Below are 20,207 nucleotides of genomic sequence, written 5' to 3'. Positions count from 1 at the left end.
TATGGAGCACGTGTTGGTATAACCTGAACCAATATGTTCTTGTTTAATATGTAGTAATCCTGTATTAATCTGGTTTAGTAATATGTTGAGGAAACCTGGTTTAATCTGGTTTTCAAATATTTTTGAAGAAACCTGATTTAATCTGGTTTATAGTAAATCAGAATATAAGGTAACGCAATAGTAATATAATAATATAATTAATGCATGTGGAAAAGAATTAAAGGAAATATTTCACCAATGACTTTTTCAATGATTAGTATTGTAACGTACGTTCATTCTATTGCCTATATATAAAGTGCTAAAATTATACCCAGTACTATTTTGTAACAAAAGGACTTTATATAACAATACTCGTTTCGTCCGCCATTGCATGGCGTCACGCAGGATATTCAAAGCACGTAAACATTATCACAAGCGTTTGGTAATTCTCCTTACGATCGCATTCCTTTCTCTTTTCACGAGTTTTGCTTATTAAGTTAATTTTTCTATTGCATAAACCGATTCCCCATCGGTTACATAAGCTCTGTAATTGCTGGTTTCGTGTAAATGCATTACCCGCATTATTGTTGCTTGGCCCGGTTACAAAATAAAAACATCGATAATGTGAACTCGATGGTGACATCGACATTATCGCAATACACGACATGTTGAAAATTGTTACAAATTTCCTTCTTGACCTGGATTATTTAGAGTCAGCGACATTAGCGAAAATCGTGCTGTAATAATTGAGATCGTGATTTCTTCGCACTTTCCCCTTCGTCTCACGGTTCTGCTCGATTAATATCGCAATTTGTATTCGATGGAGTTACTTAATCGACGGCAGACACTTGGGCTTAGCGAATGTGAGACGAATTTTGTCAAGTCTTTGGGTGTGGAATATTTTCTTCATTAAGAAATCAGTATACAGGGTGTCCCAAAAGTCGGGGAGGAGCCGGAAATGGGGGATAGCTGAGACGATTCTGAACAACAATTTCCTTTGCAAAAATGTCGGATGGGGCTTAATATCTCCTTAACGAAGCCCCATCCGACATTTTTGCAAAGGAAATTGTTGTTCAGAATCGTCTCAGCTATCCCCCATTTCCGGCTCCTCCCCGACTTTTGGGACACCCTGTATACTGTTTCGTTGTAGAAATATGACTCATTTTTAATTTATGTAAAAGATATGTAGTATGTCTAACCGAAAAATAAGGCACGGAGATTCGAACCCACGATCCTTGGATCCACAGTCGACCGCTTTACCTATGCGACCAATCCCGTACCCTACGTTTCGTGTTCTTATTTGACTCCTTATTGTTGGATATGGGAGGCGCGGACACTACAGGTATAACCAAGGAAATCCTATGACTAAGGCTAGATAATTTTATCAAGAATGTCTTTGTATTAGAGACCAAAGTTCCAACACTCGTGACGTGTATCATAGGATATTTAATTCTATCGTTCTGGATGTGCTAAACGGATTGGAATTTTATGTCCTATTACCATGATGTAACAGACTTGTTAACGTAATTAAGTTCTTCTCGCAACAAAGATTATCCAATTGACTGGAATTGATGTCGTACCTCTTGAAATATGTCATTGAGCAGTAAAATATAAAAGAAGGTATTTTTGTTCAGAGATAACAGCGATTGTTACTTGAAATATTTGAAATTCTAAAAGAGTTTATGAATTTCGTGGTACTCAAGTTGAACTAAATTCCATTGGGATTTTAATTATATTTTTTTGAATATGTTATCCATGTTGAATGAGTCAGCGAGATTATGTCCCCGACGTCGTCCCAATTCCATACAAATTTATTATTCGATGATCGAATCCACACCTGTAAAATTCCCTGGAAATATCGAAGATCGATCGTGTTCGAGAAATCGTGCGTCATAGTAGTTGCGATCGATAAACCTTCCAGTCGCAGGAAATTGCAATTCATAGAAATATGTAGTTCGAGCTCGACAGAATGTAGTTTTGGTGCGTTTAATCGTACAGCTTCGTACGTATTGGTTGCTTTGTCGTTAGGATACAATTATCATTATTAATCGATATTAGCCACTACGATGTGAAATGGTTGCAGGCTATTAAAGAGGTCCGTGTTAATTAAGAAGAGAATCGAATTTACAAACACCATAGCACGGTGCATATATAGGGTGATTCTAGAAACTGGTGCAGGATTCAACTTTTTCCCAAATAAGAATGAAAATTAATTGGAATGCAACGGTGCACGTGCAACACACGCTCGCATTTATTTTTTTATTTCATTTACTTTTTTGAATGACTCCAGCTACATTTATTCGATGAGAAACGAACAGAACGAAAGTTATTTTAAGGCTTGAAATGGTCATCGAATAAAAATACAGATCGGGATGAAAACTCATTCGAAGCTGAAGATAAATCGTTCCTCGATTAAATTAAGTATCCTTCTTGTTCAAATAAACTCGTAATCGAAGCCCTTGAATAACGAATTAAGATTATTTTTGCTCCGCGTAAAATGGACCTTGATGTTGGGGTGGGGAGATATCTCAGACTTCAGAGAAATTTAACGGATGCATTTAAAAAAGTCGAACGGCACGGTATTCAAGGTGTATGCGTGCGTTTACGATCAGCGTTTTAATTATCTCAACACGAGGACCCACTTGTAATCAAGCCGCGGAGCCGCCCGGTCGATCTCACAAACGTGATTTATATAACGCATCCTCGCTTAAAAAAAAACCCGCTTCAGTGTGAAACAGGGCTGGGAGTTAATTGGGTATCCCTGCTGGCAATTGAACTCGGTTATGAGAATGCTCCGACGTTCGCACGGGTACTCGTTCGACGTATACGTTAATTCGACACATTGCCCCGTGGCGTCGACGACGTCGCAGACAGGAATAGTCGTCCGATGGATGACGTAAAAGGCAAGTCCGTTCGCATAAATTGGTTCGAAAAATTGATGGAATAGAATTGGGTGAATTTCATTCTGAACAAAGAATAGAAGTACCACGGAAATAGATAAATCAGTAGATATGCATGACTTGTTCACTCCCCGCACCAAGTAGTTCTTTTCAAAGAAATTCGTGACCAAATCTGAACATATGCTAATTTCGAAGCAACTCGCTTACATCCGAGTACCAGCCTACTATCCACACTGTCCTCTATCGCGACTCCTTTGATATCTCGACGAATGAATGTTCGACAAATAGGATGAATCCAGATTAATGCAGACGAAAGTTTCGTAAATTGTCCGTGAACGACGAGGCTAATTCACGACGGCGATTACTTTCCCAACGGCGAATTGTAAATTTGATTGTATCGTCCTGCCGGACGGAAACCTCGCGGTGATCTTCGTCGGGGCCTTCTTCCTGTTCTTCGGTTCGGTTCGCGTGGGTGTCGCACACCGATTACGCCGACTAGCCATTTGCATGCGTGCGCATCGCACGAAGGTCGCTATTATAGTTCTCGCGCATGGACAATGCCATTATTTCTACGTTCGAGGACCACGCGGATGTGTGCTATTGTGCCATGGCGCGGGGCAGGACGGATAGCAGCGAGATTACACGATTGGCGCGAGGGTGTCCGAGGATAGCGTTGTTTATGCGCGAGGAACAATAAGCGCGTTCCACGATGACTTACTCTTTGGATCCAGACTTGTCTCTTCGAAGATAACGTCCGTATTCTGATCATTCTTACTCTTGATTTTTGTTAAAGACGAGTCTTCTTCCTTTCGGTATTTAGAACTGTTGAGGTTGTAATAAATTGATGCGAGAACGCATCCGATTTATTTAACTGTTATATTTTATAAGTAATGCTTTCATTTTCATTTTCTTAAACTGCAAAACAAACGAACTCAGTAACGTAATATCGTACATCACTTTAACTACCTGATCCCCAAATGAGATAATATTTTATTCCGACTCTTTTGTTATTTATATTACGGTTTCCGATTAAAATATTCATTTATTTTTATGTAGCGTACAACGCCATTGGTGCGCATAAAATGTTACGACACCGTTCGCGGGTTAATTTATCTCCCCAGCCGGTATTATGGGTTCTACCATTCCGTAGATTAATCGAAGTGACACCTATCTTTAATGAAAACAGGTTTCTGAAACTCGACTCCAATCAGGGATAGTAATTGGTGGAGCTATGCTACAATGACTCAGCTGCCTTTGGCTATGCATTCGATTTGGCTGCTCCTGTCCGTCAGATGTCCGCGTTTCGTGATTCTTCCTTCTCATCTGCCACGCATTGCAACTCGTTATCTGCTTCCATTCGATCTCCATCCTTTTATTCGGCCCTTAAAAATCCTTTCAGCGACCTTCATTAAAACCTAGTATGTATAAACTGTCGTGTGATTCTTCTTTTGTAGATGCCTCCCTCAGGGATAGATTTAATAGCAGCGCATTCGTATCGCTGGATCTCGCCCATGACTACCAATCTGTTCTCCTTCTCGTTCTTTTGTGATTCCCTCCTGTGTATTAAAGACATTATTATCATGATTGGGAAGGGAACGTATTTTATCGGAGATGGAGGCCTCGAAAGTATTCATGGTGGTAACTTCGTGGATTTAAACATATTTCTTTATGTAAATTCCGCGAGAAGTGGTTGGAAGTGTGTATTCGATTTTGTTTTGGATCCGAAGCATCAGTCAGATTAAGCGTCAGGCCAGGAGTAATAGAAGCGTGAATTGATGATAGCTTCTCGGGGGAAAGTGATCGCAACAAGGAACGAGTTTCGCACATTAGGCAAGCGCGACTGATATACGATCGCATAAACCGCGAACAAGGGGTTCCTCTGGATTTATAATAGGCGACAACCGTGTCGACGCGATTTAAACGAGGAAGCCGCTTCGCGATGCAGGAATCTCGCGATCTTCCACCTGCAACGTTGTTGCATCGTCACCGCTTACGTGGCAATTACAGCACTGGCGCACTTTTATCGGCCATGGATTTGCATTTCGCACAGGAGGCTCGAAGCGCGACCATGATGAATCGTTTTGTTCAGTTACTTGAACGCGCGGTAACTCATGCCACGTCCACTGCGTTTACGATAAGAGAACGTAGACTGACATCGAATTTTCCATAATCTCCGAAGAATCCCTGGTATTTTTCAGGAACTCGTTGTGATAATGTCAAGCTGTTTATTTCTAGTTTAATAAATTCGATAGGAACGCGATCTGTAAATCAGGCTTTATTTAGAATTGAGTTGTACGTTCAGGACAGGACAGGGACTACTTGGGTTCTCGTAACTATGGAAATGAGGGAATAAATTTGTTCAACAAATTGCGCGATACGGACGTTACCAATAGTAGTGAGGATGTGGTTCTTGAATGAGGATGGAAGGGCTTCCTGGAAGTGGAATGGAATATGTTTCTTTGGTAGTATTTTATTTAATATTTTGAACATGTCAGTTTGAGGATTCTTTACAATGTTTAAAATTAAAATCTTTAAAATTCTTTAAATTGTTCTTATAATTCGGAAGATTTATGGATGGATCGATTGGGAGAAAGAAAGTTCAGTTCTAGAAATGACTTGGGTCGTACTGGGTCAGACATTTTAGTCAGACCAGCTGTTTAAGATCTCTTGTATGTTAGGTTCTTGTATGTTAATTTTATTCATTAATTATTATATGCGGTATATGGTACAACATGTCCAGGCACTATAAATAACTTGAATAACTGGAGTATCAGAATTCTTACATATGTTCAGCTCAAGCGTCTGTTGCAGGCTAATAATTAGCTTACGGAATCGCGAACCGTTTCGCGATTGAATAAGATGCTTCGAACGTGCTCGATTTATGCGCACGCTTTCGTTACCTATCGCTCTATCACGGTGAAGGAATAACTGATTTCGTTGCAATTTATAACCGAGATTTTTAACCACGCGAGAAAAAGATGGTCGAGGTTAAACGAGTTGCGTTGGCCGACGCTAATTAAGGACGTGGAGTATTTAACAAGCTGGGACTCGATACTTTCGCGGAATTAAGTTAGAAAGTTGATAGATGCGCAACTTTGACCGAAGATCGCGAAGCTTTTAACCTGTTCGAAGAGGAACGGTTTCGCTCGCAATAAATAAAAGTGGGAAATGATATGGATCGTTATTACGTATAATTACGTTATATCACTGAGAGTTGTAAGTATTGAATAATATCGCGGGGTTACTTGTATTTAAATATATTCTTGGATGATTCAGAATTTTAACGTTTCATTCATTTTTAATTGTATAATTTTATAATTTGTATAAAACAGCTGTTTTTGGTCGATGCAACGACACGTTTAAACGAACTGAATAAAAATTCTTGTTCCCTTCAATGTCAGTCATGAATTGACAGAACTTTATCAGAGAAATAGATGAAAGAGGCATTCGTTATTGTTTAATTCTAATTGCGCGAAACTGACTCGCGTTCCACGTGAATATACAGTGCACGTTTTCCTGACAGCAATTTAATAACGGAACCACATACTGAATACGATCAAACACATTCTATTTACCTGTCAATCACGTGGATACGCAAATTCCCGTAAATGCGCCTCCACCGAATGCTGTTTAAATAATAATCACGGTGCCAGGTGCATTTAGATGGTCAGTAATTACTCTTTCTAATTGAAAGCATTTGTACGTGGCTGTAAATAGTGCGACAAAGTATTTATCGACCTCGGTAGTAATTCACGTCATGTGACGGCGGGGAACAAGAATTATTAATCGACGACTGCTTTACCATGAATATAATTCATCCTCAAACAACTAGGTTACTTTTATCGTTCCAACCTTATTTATTTATTTTCTAATCATTCAAGATAATTCATAAAAGTGAATTATAAATAACTACGAGTAAAATAATATCAAAATCTATTGCCAGAAGCTAGCGTACATAGACCTGCAGGTGCAAAACCGAAGAAAATACCTGACCCAACACAATTGCCCACGCGTTACCAGCAAATAAATAACAAATTTATTAATCACGTCTAAGGAAATATTATGCATAATTACATATTCCCTATGTACAAGCAGAAGTGACCGTTCCGACTCGTCCTCGCGCGATGATCCCCGGCGATAGGTTTTCTCCCGGCCAGAAAACTCTCGGTATAAACGTCAGATATATGTAAACGTCCCGCAGGAGTTCCGCTATCGTGAAAGGTGTTCAGCCTCGCGTCGAAAGGTCCGCTACGGCAGAGATGTACGCCTACGGTGACTGGGGGAAGCGCAATCTAGTATCTGAAGCACGCGAATTTTTCTCGCGGCGATCCCGGTGGTGCCAGGGCATTGGAGCCCGGCGAAGCATTTAATATTGTAATAGGTCTCAGCCACGGGCGAGATACCATCTCTAATTCAGCGTTACGGCCAATCGGACATGCAAATGCGGCTGGTCGCGGATCTCGTGTGAAATTAATTGCGCGTGACGCGACCACGGGCCCCAACGGTGGCGAGCTCATCGGACGATCGGGCCCCGTGTCCTACACGCGCGTGTTAACACGTGTGCGGAATGGAGACGGTTCTCGCGTGGATACAAGATGTACGATCGGGCCACGTGATTCGCGCACGAGTCTAATCGGAAGCTACCGAAGACGACACGCACGCCTTCGAAGTATCGAGCACTTCGAGATCCGTGTTTATCTAACTACTTTTTAACATCACTTGTTAACGGTGCTTTCGTCCCTGTTCTTTCTGGCGACAATTAGTGGGGAAAAGGATTAATTGTATTGGTCAATAGATATGACCCTCTCTCGTTTAATTTCGGAGTAGCATGTGGGACTAAAATGGCGCTCGGAATTGGGGGCTGTTGATTTGAATAACACTCTTCTTAAGAACTTTCTTGCAACTTTGGCTATATGTTCCCAATAAGGTTAACTATGTGTGCTTAATACTTGACAAGCTTTGAATGAAAAACTACAAAAATTAATTCTGAAAGTCAAATGTTAAAGAAAATAAATTTGAATAAAATTCTTGAATTTCAACGAAGTTACAAATACGAACAGCACAATAAATGTTTGATTATGTAGTTTCCAATAGTCTGTAAAGAAAATCTAATCTCATCAGCGAAGAGAATTCTCTTAGAATTTAGAGTCGATAACGAGTAGTTCTAAAAGAGTCTCGCTTCGCACGAGCGACGCAAAATAAACTTACTCGAGTGAAAATTACTCATTTAAGACTTTTAATTGCATCTTTCACTTCCTGTTTTCTTTCCCTGAAAACAAAGTGCACGCACAGCTGCATTTCAAGAGTGAGAATGAAGTTTAAAATATTGTTCCCCGCGTATTGGTATATTCGCGTCGAAATTATTTATTCTCAAAGAATCGAACTAGCTATTTAATTACAAAAGTTTGAGAAGTAAAAGCCGCAATTAGAAAGTTGTACCGCTGTTTCGTATAATTGTTACGCGAGGCTAGAAAGACCCAACAGGTAGGATATTAATTAAAAGCTCTGGATGGTGCTCTTAATTAGTACCGATCCCATGCAAGGTTAGCTTCAGCAGATTGCAAATTGCATTTCACGTAACCGCCAGTGGTTCCGTGCATTTCATAAAAACGAAATCTCTGGATCTAGCATGATATTCAATTACAGCGTACGTCCACACGTAATTCGGGTTTTTCCAGCCACGATCGTTCAGAGATAATGCATCTACCTACATACATCTGATTTAACGAGTATTTTCGCTATTCTATTTGAAACCAACGTGCTTTTTGAACCGAGAAACGTGGCTTGGTTTCATGTTCAAAGGAGTATTTAATCCACCTCATAAGAGGTGGATTCTAATCAGTGAATATTTGTTCAATAGCATAAAATATAAATTGATAAATGTTTATTCATGTTACTGTCTAAAATATCAAAAATTAAGAAAAGGAATCTCCAAGCTACCTCTAAAAAAAACTATTTATTTGTTCTGGGTTGAGCACAATAATATTTCAACGTCTTTGCCAGCGAAGAACCGACGCGAATGTGTCAGATTTCTCGAAGACATAATAAAACTACAAGCTGTTATACACGAATATTTATGACAAGCTATATTTCACACCGTATAGAGGCACAATGTACGGTTCGATCGCGAATGCTTTGCATGGTTTCGAAAGGTAATGTCCCTCCCTATACCCGAGTACAATGCTTTTATGTAGAGGCTGGTTGATAGCGCGATTCTAGATACCGCGATAACCAACGGGATAGCTCGGTATTATGCAGCGATGCCAAAAGATTGACGATCAAGATCGTCGTACACCAGGGAACATGCTAGTAATAATCGTGGTCAAAATTAACAATTTCATTTCTGAGATAAATTCTCTTAACTTATTGTAATGATATACAAGAATTATATTTCTTTAACAACAAATAGTTTTAAATACAAAGCAACATGAATCAACAGTGATCATAGAAATTTGTGATCCTTAATTTTCTTAGTAGATGTCCCAAATAAAAATGATCAAAAGTGAAACGGAGTTCACTTTCGATGAACATTTAGTCACTAATTTATAAAAATTCACCTGTGTGGGGAAAAGGTTGAATGTTGCAGATCGGTGAAAGCCATTTCGTATTCCGGCTGGTTGACACAGCTGAGTGAAAGGCACCTGCTAATTAATACTTTTATTCGCTTCTTATCGTGAAAGCCGCGGTTCGCCAGTTAATCACTACCGGTCACGTACCTACACGCACATGTCGCGTGTTAGCGCTACCTGAGCGTTGAAAAGACGAAAGCTGTCCTCACCGCAAGATAGCAATTGCAACAGTTTTTAACGTCATTATGCAATTTCACGGTTTAATGCGGAGTTAATGTTTTTTTTGCATGCATACTTGAGAAGCCAGTGCATTTGCAAGAAATATTGATTGACCATTAACATGATCTATACGTGGAAAAATAAATATCTCATAATTGTAACTCTCAAATGCGGGCTTTGGAGCCTCAGGCTAGATTTCCAGTCTGGAAGCAGATGTTGAACAGTTTTAAACTATATAAATGATCTGTATTTGAACACCAAGTATCAATTTATTGCAATAAGATATAGTCAAAATTCTTTTCAATAATATAATCCATTTGTTTTATTGGTTTGTTTGGATTTCTTAAAAATTATCACGAACTTTCTGGATAACCCAATAATTTCATCCATGAGAGTGCATTTTTCGAGGTTCGACTGCGTGCTCCCGTGCATGCGAGACATTTTCCTTCATACCGATTAAGCGTGATCTCCTGAATCGTGGTTAATTACTTACGAACTTCTGTTACTGGAAACGTCCAATTAAGCGACAAATCATTGATTTCGAGGGCAAATTCCTGGGATTGCAATCGCAGCGATATTATGCTCGTTTGCGTGCTCAAACAAAACTGAATCAGTGAAACTCGCCACGTTCACAGTCCAAGACCCGCACCCGGGTCACAGCGTAATGTTATTAGATACTCTGCCGAGAGCCCAGATAGTAAACATATCAATCTTAAAAGCAAGAGAAAGAAACAAGAACGCCACAAAAAATGTCAAGAATAATCTATCCGAAGCATTATTAGAAGCTCGAATGGTGCGTGTCATCGTCGCTTGAGACAGGTTATTTCTCGCTTTAATAGAAGCAACGTTCATAGTAGCATTAGCAAACCCATCGAGCTACACAACTTCTTTATTCAGTCATCGTTCTACATTGAAAACAAAATGTCGCGTAAATGTGCAAGCCAGCTACATCAGTACATGGAACCCTTGTCCTCGGGTAGTAAGAAGTAGATCGTCACGTCCCCTCGGGCGGTTTTCACTACCTCCCGGTGTCTGATCAGCAGCGTCGCTGCCAGTCCGTACATCAACGTTGGTATACCTGATGAAACGGATACGGAATACAAATTAACGAACGATCAATTACCACAGCGGCGCGGTGCCCCACGTTGGCTATTTACAGATCGAAAAAGTGTCAATGAAACGAGCCGGCGATCGTAGAAGGGCAATGATATCGCCGCTCGACGTTGCGTTTTTTTACCTTTTACGTAGGAGTGGTATGCGAGGCATACGTACCAAGGTTCAGTAGCTTGATCGCCTTGAAGAATTTGTCCTCGCTCGTGAGGTCCTGTCGCGGCCTTTTCGTGCAGTGATACTTCATGTATGGAAAGCAGCCGGTTCTAAGTACGTGGTAATTGCTGCTGCCTACCGGCCAATTGAAGTGGGACATCCCCCTTTGATCGTCGACAACGTCGGCATACTTCACGAAGTACGACGTCCACGGTGGCTCGTTCGTTTGCAGCAGATAGCTCGTTAAGACCTGCTTGTACCGTAATGACACAAGCTCATTTTGTGTATCCTCTCGTTCATCTACTGGATAAATCTCAGTTTTGCCGATCGCTTAGAACAGGCATGTCCAACTGGGGTGCTCGCGAGACATGGTCTGAGACGACGCAGTCAGTAGCTACCGGTGTGTAGCGTCTTAAGTTTAATATTTTTAAGACTGTAATACATTTCTGTGATTTTTATTCGTCTGGGACGTCAGATGCCCTCAGGTGACTACATAGACCGTTGATAGTCTACATAGTCTATATATGACTAGATAGACTGTGGCTCGCAAGTAACCAGTTGTCCATCCGCGGATCAAAACGAGGGGAAACAAGGTAGCACTATCGTGCAGTCTGCGAGTTGAGAGTGGTTTCTAAAGGAATTTTATGCCAGGGCATTGCATTTTTTGCGCGTTAAGTAATGGGTTAGGATTCAGTGGATGCAGAGATCCGCGAGAATTCTCACGGCTATCGATGGCGAAGTCATTTAATGGGGACTGGAAGACTTGGAAATGCGAGTTTTTGCGCGATGGCGACGCGTGGACTGTTCCTACGGTAGTAACTTTGTATGTGCTTGGAAGATCGGAGGTCAATGAAAATCAAAGGTGCTCGATTATTTATTATTTATATAAAATAAGGATATGGAGTATTACTATTATTCTGGAGAGGAAGGACCTCTCACTACTTATAAAGTTGTCTTCAGATATAGTGCATCGATCGATGGTTAAAAGGGTTACGAAGTTACGAAACTTGCCTCCGATGCTGGCGGCTTGTTTTTCTTCCGAACAATCCTCGCCCAGGTACCATTTGAACGAACGACACTTATGCGTTCAGCGAGCAATGCTTTCAGAATCATTCGGTGAAATTTGGCGGGCTACGAATAATCAAATCGTTGCAAGAAGTTCCATTCTCTCTCGCCTTTTATGGGAGTTTCAATTTCGTCTGAAAGTTTCTGTAACCGTAGAATTCGCGGTTAGATATAAGTGGAGTGAGCATAAACAAAACCACGTGACGTCAAGAGCGCAGTGGTATTGGAAGTCATTGAATAATCAGCTGTTTATTGCTACTATTCATAAAACTGAGACTATTCAAAAAATTGAGGTTCGCTTTAGAAACAACACACCTGTAAGTTACACCTGGCTTCTTTGCACACCTAATTATTTTTAATGAACGTTTATCTTTCGTAATGTATAATGTTGCAAAAAGATGCAACAAGTGGTCTCAGTCCTAGTTTCAACCTATTTAACCTTGACGACATGTCGTATCAGACTAATGAGAGCTCGATCAGCTGACGATCTGTTTACGTCCACTCCCTTTGTTTCGCGCAAATGGTATCCTGATATTCTCTATCAGGTTCCACGGTTTTACGTAGAAGTGCATTTATAGACAATAGACGCTACGCGCACCTGCGGTTTGACCCAAGTGTGCCACTTACTATATAGGTATTGACAAGTCAACAGTGCCGATAGAATATCGACGAGCAATCGAGGCACGGTTGGGTTTGCTCGACTCGCAGACCTCTCGTGGCACTCTTTATTCTGCCTTTCTAAAATAAACGCGTAGAGAGTGCTGCACAAAATGTCAAGGTTAACGAGGTTCAATTCCATCGCCTAACGGAAAATCGTTTCGAAGTAGGTTTCGGCACGTTCCCTCTATTCACGCTAACGAACCGTGAAAAGACGATGAATTGATTGCGCTTGCACGGATGTTCATCCGATTGATCGGTAATTCCGTCGTCAGAGATTAGTCAGCCATTGTGTATTATCACATTTTTCAACATTTTTCTACGACATTCGTCTTTGATAGAGCATAGAGCATTTGTAGGATTTTTATATATTCAAATATTTGAGTATATACATATATATTCAATGTTCGTTCAAAATAATGATGAAAAGATGTTTTTTAATTACAACGTTTTAGTATGATATCCAAATAAACTGAAAGTAAACTATAACAGAGATAGAATATTTAAAAATGAACCCTCACAATTTTCAGTGTCCTTAGGATAAAATGAAAGTATTATTTAAGAAAATACAGTATACTGTTTGAAATAGCGTTTCACCCAGCTCTGAAGCGAGCCTGAGTCTAATCGAATAAGAATCGGTAAAAGTTGCGGTTACGACTCATGACTTATAACAATTGTTTCGTTCCGCTTCTTTGTAATATCGCGGTTATTCAATCGGTCTCGCAACGGCTGCGCAGTTACTTACTTTTCGTCGCATGCGCAGAACCCCTGGCTTCCGTGAAACTGCACAAGACGCGGTCTTCGATCCACGGTGCTTGGTACCGCGTAACTTCAGCAATCCGTTACACGTGTTTTTGCCTAAGTACGCCTCGTGTGGCTTTGTTGCTGCCTGTATTCTCTATACAGGTATAGAAAATACACGTCTATCGATAGCACTTATCACGAAACAAACGTGTGGCGTGGTTCGTGATATTACTGGGTCACGCGTCTGGATATAAATTCTGGCGCTAGCGTCGAATCACGTGGGCGGTCTTTTTGAATGATTCTCAGTGTACAGTTGAGCAAAATTGTATTTAAATAATAAATAGCCCGTGAAATAATATATCATTTTTCTTTCCCCATTTGTAGCTTATATATAGTAAATGCCACTAACTGGCACGAGTAAATAAATTAAAATTAATTTATTTTTGTCTGTCTCATGAATTATTCATATAATTTTTTACTTTATTTTATTACTCGATTACTCTAGTATCAATAGTATCATCTCTGTTTTATTTTAACTGTACTTTTAATTGGTATTATAGTGAATGTTGAAGAACGGGTTGGGCTGATGTAATTTATTTTTAGATAATTAACCTGAAGACATTGTCTTTATTTCCACTATTATTCCATCTTTCCTTTCACACGGTCTTAATGACGACTGTCTTCCATGTATACTAGTACTATTGTTATTATCATGCAATGCTTGATGAATGTTATCACTTCTTCGCTTCCGGAGTACTCACGTTTTTGGGTCACAGTGTATGCCAATACAGTAGCTTGTTAAACCTGTCGGGGTAACGGTATCGATGTCATATTTCCGGTGGCAAAGGTATGATTTAGCACTATTCCTGGTTATTCGATCATAGCAGTGCGCATATATTCTGGGATTATTTTGTAATAATTGCAATTATAATTTTATTTCTTTAACTAATCGGAGGATGCATACTTCTGAACATTTTTAAGTCTTAATCAGACGCAAAGAATTATTATTTCTTGTAAGATTAATATTACCAATGATTACGCTTACATGCCAGCTTTCTAAAGACATCTCAATGTTGCGCATAAAAGTGCGCGAGTCACGTTGACAAGTAAGGTAATTATTCGCATCTTGTAATACCACGTTATGTATACAATTTTCTGTTGGTAATGTGTAAAATAAAGAACAGCATCCTTGTGCTGGTTGTGGTAAGAAAAGGCAATTTGGATGATGATGGCATTGATGTACAGGGTGTGGGAAATAGCAGAGGATTACGAGAGTGAAATGATGCGTCGTTGACAGTTATTACACGAGGACTGTTAACGTGATTCAGTAGGATACTAACATTAACACCATCTCTATATTTAAAAATTAGTCACGAGAAAAAAACTTCATTTCAGTTCTTCTCTACGTGGTGACTGCACGTGAGATTGCATTGTTCGTATTCTAAGCAGCTCCTCTCTTTAGTTCTTCTTCTGTCTATCCTTTTTCTCACAACATTGATTTATGGAGCATTTTATAGAAATAATTTAATAAATGAAAATTTTATAAAGGAGTAATAACACCGTGTGAATATTTAGCAAAAAGCGAAGCGAAAAACTGATACCAGATTACTTTCTTTCAACTTTCGACGTCACGCTTCGAACGCAATGTTCGCGAAGAAATGTGTAACGAATTAAGATTGACAGCAAGATAATTAAATGACGGATGATGTACAAAGTAGGCAAACTATAGTATAAATCATGATACTCTTCTTTTTACGGTTCCGTTACCTCAACGAAGGAATTTCGCTTTTTAGAATGCGATTAATACCAAACTCGCTAAACTGACAGGAAATAAATAAATAAATAAAAATTTCACACTGCGGACGCTGAAAGTGGCATGTTTGATATTCCAAGTCTAACGACTTCCATCATCAGTTAAATCGCCATGTACCAGATAGGTTTCCACGTTTAGGTGAAACTATAGCACTAGTTTCTAGGTACATCAAACGGTTATTAGCGTTGGCATGTAGTCGTCTAATAAAAACTAAAATAGAAGAGCATGATTTCTTAACGTCCACAATCTCCATCGTTTCGACTCCCAAGTCGTGCCACACTTCTGGATGATCGATTTACAATTGCTTCTTTAGAAACCTCTTCGAGCACACGTGAACAAACCATTTTAATTTATCTTGATCCTCCTGTGAGACTGTTTTCTAATTAACCTTGTTTTTTTTTTGTTTCAGGTAAGTCCATCCACGATGCTGGGACGTGAGTAATGATCGTCCAGCTCTATTCAAACGATACTCACGCGAAAATGGTCAGCAAAGAGCCATGGAGTCCTTTAATTCCTAGGAGCGTTTAAGAACCACTAGAATTCGCGTAGCGTTACCACACCCAAGATCGTTTACACGTATAACGTATCGCGTTTGCTTGCGCGGCGCGTTATAAATTACCAGGATTTTTGTTAACGGCGTTTCGAGTTACATTTATTTACATAACTACGGTTGAGCGCGTTCCGTGGCATTAAGGAACGTCGTTGCTGCTCTGGCTCGCTGGAGAAACTCTGTAGGTATTTCGTCTAGGATAAACAAATATTTAAATTGGTACAATCACGGGATATTCGTCAGGATATGATATTGCATTGTCAGATTTTCGGGGAATGGTTGTCACTGTTTTAAAAATAAGTCTTTTCTTAGATGAAAGATATAGGATAGTGTAAAATAAAGTTACTTTGTTCCTGAAGTACTTTTGTGTAAATCTTACTATGCACAGGGAATTAACAGGAAATCGATTATTTTATCTGTTATTTTATTATTGATCAATTCTTATTTTTTCAATTATTTTATACACAAGGGGTACGAAACATTTTTTTGAATTAGATCTAGGAGCATTAAGTACAGTTTGAAATTTGTTTCCATGACAGATCATTCCAAAGCAGAATCTGCTGTTATAAATTAGTGTCTAGGTGTGCAAATTGGTTGAAGCAAAATAGGTTGTAAATAATCTAGGCTTGCGTGGGGTCAGTCGAGACCCTGAAAGTCCTAAGGTTAACGAAGAAGAGTGTTCGAGCGAGTTCCACTGGTGTAACGTTACCAGTATCTTGTATCTGGCAGACAGAGTTGTCCCTTAAGGTGCGTGTTCAGGTGACATTAAAGTCATGGCATTTCAAAGTCAGCGTGACTTCTTCTGCGGGTGTCTTCACGCAGGTTCGCGTCTCGACATTTGTCGCTGTGCCTATATCAGAGGAACTTATTTGTATCGCTATTTCTGTTATGGATCTGTTTATAGAAAGGATTGAACAAAGTTTCTCCATCTAAAACTGCTCATCCGTAGGCTATAGTTAAGGTAAATCGGGATGAAGAACGTTGGAAGGAAATATTTATAAAAATTCAAAATCCATTAGTTCTGTTAGTTATCCTGTTAGAGATAGCAGAGTATTGTAACGAACAAGAAACAGTTAAAGACTAATTTCCTGAAAGTGCAAACTTGAGTCCACTTAACTGTAAACTGTAGTCAGAGCTGGAGAACATGGCCCGAAGGATTTCCTGATAAAAGTAGCTTCTGACCTAGATTTGGAGACAAAAGCCACTCTAATAATACCATTATTTTGCAAGTACAGTTCCATAGAGCATAGATGTTATTGAAACGCCAACAAAGCTCGCGTCTGACTACTAGAAGACAATATCTCCCGTTTCTTTGACAAAAGTCGAATAGGCCAGCAACAGACCGTATGACAGAACTAGGTAATCACATGAATCCTTAGCTTTTTGTTTCTTTTCTTTCCTTCGTTGGGGAAGGTCGCATAATGACTTTATATTCTTCTGGCGCGAGCACTCTGGTTCTGATTACACGTAGACAATTTCGCACGAGAAAAGAAAGTAGAGTGTCTCTGGTAACAATCAGGAACTGTGGGAGAAGATACACTGTGTCGGAACTCCATCTGTCTTGTGACGACACACGACTGTCCTGCGCCTGCACTCCGTCTCCCATGAGCTGAGTTTCCGGGTACCCGTGTGAAAGAGCACTAAAAACCTAATAAACGCAAACAAGCAATGGGGCTTTATACTCGTATAATTATATTATACTCTATGGAGCACGGAGAAAAATAGAAATTCAGAACAAAGAGTAATAAAAAATAAGTAAGTGGTGGCCAGGAAAATATCTCTACCATCCCTGTCACATTGGATTGCATCGATGTGCTAATTCGACACGAGGAACAGGAAACATTTATTTCGCCGCAGATACACCCACTCGAGATTACGTCGGAGTTAATAGACCCGGTCTTGATGAAATTGGAATTTCTCTTATCTTCAGGATTCATTAATCGCCAGGGAACGGTACATCCACGCGCATGTGAAAGGAGGATCGCGTGAAAATAGAACCACTTGGATATTATCAACGGCACGTGCATACGATGATGACGTTTAGGATTCATGTGCATTGCGAATTCTTTGCGTTTTATTTGCTAAGAAATATTTCCTGAAGCGTAAACAAACTTGTTTAATCACCTGTATTATTTTCCTCGATAGATGTTACTGCCCGATAGCAGTCGATAGGATTATCGGTTTCCGAGTTTTATACTTAATGTTTTATTTGGAATTATCGTATACTTGTAAATCGTTTTCTTGGAGAGTTTGGCATGTTTTATTCAATTCCTGATAAGGTTGGCGAAGTTCAGTTGGAGTGATTCTTCCTGGATGATAGAGAGTGCTTGTCAAGTCAGTGGATCTCGATGGTGATGGGTAAGGAGTGAAACCCATGTTAACACTCAATCCAGTTCGTTGTTTCTTTTGGTCAGTGTATGCGGAACTTAGTTGTCAAGTATTGAAACCATTCCGGGATGATGAAGGGTTTCAACAAAGCACCGTTGTCCGTTCCTCTGTGCAAATTCAATATTCATTCTAATTCTAATTCTGATTTAAATTTAGTATCAGACAAATACTGTCTTATGCATTATTATAATTTTTAGAATTAATCCTATGTTCTGAAAAGGGTCTGAAACATGCACTGTTTTATTTCATCGTGAAAACTTATTTTGGAGTTAACTGAAACTAGTGTAGGATATAAAAGAGCATTTAGAACTTCTAAAAATAATACGTCATTCATATAAATAAAATAAATTTGGTTAGTTACAGGCGCCCTACAAAAATAAAAATACTACAAAGAACAAACGAATTAATTCAGAATATAAAACAAAATAAAATAAATCAAATTTATCACGCAAAAATGTCATCCTAAAATAGTGGCGCAAAAACCACGAAACTAATGATGGAACACTCTGGTAAACTAAGTTATATCGTTGCCCAGAGAATTCAATTTTTGTCACTGTTCGTTTTCGGTGCGAACGACTCAGTTATTTTCGTTTCCATTGTCCAAATAACACTGCAGCTGTTGCACGAAACGTTCCCGCGTCCCTTAGTGGCCGTAATTGCTCTCGTGGATTCATTTCTGTAGAACGGCTCTCCATTTGAAAATTTTGCGGAAACACGAACTCGCCCGGTGCGGTTTATATTTCTGTTCGCGTGTATTTAAGCCTTTCTCTATAAATATATTCCTACGCAATACGCGACCCTTCACGCCAGTAGTGCAGTTCACGTTTTTTGGTACTGCGACGTCATTTTTCAAAGCAGTTTTTTATTTCAATGAAAAAGAAAACTATGTAAAGATTTTGTTATAATTTCTTCTTTCACAAGGTCAATCAAAAGTTATAATATTGTAGAATAACTATCTCCAAGAAAATTTCGGAATCTCTATTATTAGACTCCGATTCAAAACCAACACTTTTTAAAAATGACCCCCTGATTGGTCACATCCAGGCCATTTTGATCACGCGCATACAAATACAACTAAAAAATTATTTTCTTAGTCCTCAATATATATATAAAGAATCTCCAAAAGAAGAAGTCAGGACTCGTATTAGTTTTCTCGAAATTAATTCCCAAACAAGTCCTCGCTTCGAAGCGATAGCGTCTAGTTCTCCTGACTCTATTTGTATACTCTATGATTTATGATCTAGTAAGAGCAACATATATACCCATTGTTGATAATTCTCTGACAGATTTGGCTTCCTAATTTACTAGAAACCATACTCTTTGCCTAAGTTTGCCGTACGGTAGCTACGCCGATGGTTTTCGAGTAGGGTTACTCAGACGAGGCGAGTACCAGCGGGATGAGGTTCGCGATGCTGGCAACGCGTTACTTGTTTTGATGGGAGTCTACGATTTCCGCGAGATAAATGATGCAACGGCCATCTGCCTCGTCGGTTGGACTGGCTCCTTCATTATGCGCAGACGCACGTACGTACAAGGATCCGCGTAACCGTGTAAAATTTCAAATCGCAAGTACTGGGACACGTACGATCCTCCAACGTCAGTTAACGGGATCCTAAAAGTGGCTCCCAAGCGTCCAATAGAGGGGCCCAGTAAAATATCGAATATCGCGCATACGAATTCGCTTGTTATTTATATTTTCTCGTGGCAAATCACTTATGCTTTTACGGCTGTGTATTTTTTGTTAGAATTAATTCGTAGAATGTCGATATGACGAGAATCGTGAAGGGTTTAGGAATAGGACCCCGATCATTGCACGAGTGTCTCGTTTATTGCGTGTTGTCGACCAGTAAAGTTGAGGATAATATAGCGAGGATATACTAATTTATTCATAAGAATAAAAATGGAATTGTAACTCAGGGACAAACTATGTTAATACTGTGGTGAATATGCAAAGCCACTTAATTTATGTTAAACCTTCCATTATTATTAAAAATATGCTTTTTAAATTTGGACTCAACACAGTTGTCAAAACTTTTAATCTTCTTTTTAATCTTAAC

General features: G+C 39.5%; 2 protein-coding genes across 2 annotated transcripts in view; one reads left to right on the top strand and one right to left on the bottom strand.

Annotated features, from left to right (window-relative positions):
* LOC128896336 (cadherin-99C) overlaps positions 1–20,207 on the top strand; it is a 120,763-nt gene that overhangs the window by 18,553 nt on the left and 82,003 nt on the right. The gene's annotated exons all lie outside the window — the stretch shown is intronic.
* Positions 10,537–13,658, bottom strand: LOC128896343 (uncharacterized protein C15orf61 homolog). The gene is made up of 4 exons (XM_054159675.1): positions 13,401–13,658; positions 11,945–12,142; positions 10,940–11,183; positions 10,537–10,745 (listed from the first exon to the last, which is right to left on the bottom strand). Exons 2-4 carry the CDS (start codon positions 12,044–12,046, stop codon positions 10,618–10,620), a joined length of 474 nt encoding a protein of 157 aa, XP_054015650.1. The 5' UTR covers positions 12,047–12,142; positions 13,401–13,658; the 3' UTR covers positions 10,537–10,617.

The sequence above is a fragment of the Hylaeus anthracinus genome, unplaced genomic scaffold (genome assembly GCF_026225885.1).
Source record: "Hylaeus anthracinus isolate JK02 unplaced genomic scaffold, UHH_iyHylAnth1.0_haploid 0, whole genome shotgun sequence".
Lineage (NCBI taxonomy): Eukaryota > Metazoa > Arthropoda > Insecta > Hymenoptera > Colletidae > Hylaeus > Hylaeus anthracinus.
This window is presented reverse-complemented; position numbering and strand designations above follow the sequence as displayed.

Bases quoted from the DNA above. Each gene is read 5' to 3' on its own strand.
- LOC128896343 (XM_054159675.1), bottom strand. From the start codon at position 12,046: ATGATTCTGAAAGCATTGCTCGCTGAACGCATAAGTGTCGTTCGTTCA. The intron at 11,184-11,944 runs GCAAGTTTCGTA...CGGTACAAGCAG, and splicing joins ACAAGCCGCCAGCATCGGAG to GTCTTAACGAGCTATCTGCT. The intron at 10,746-10,939 runs GTACGTATGCCT...CCGTTTCATCAG, and splicing joins GATCAAGCTACTGAACCTTG to GTATACCAACGTTGATGTAC.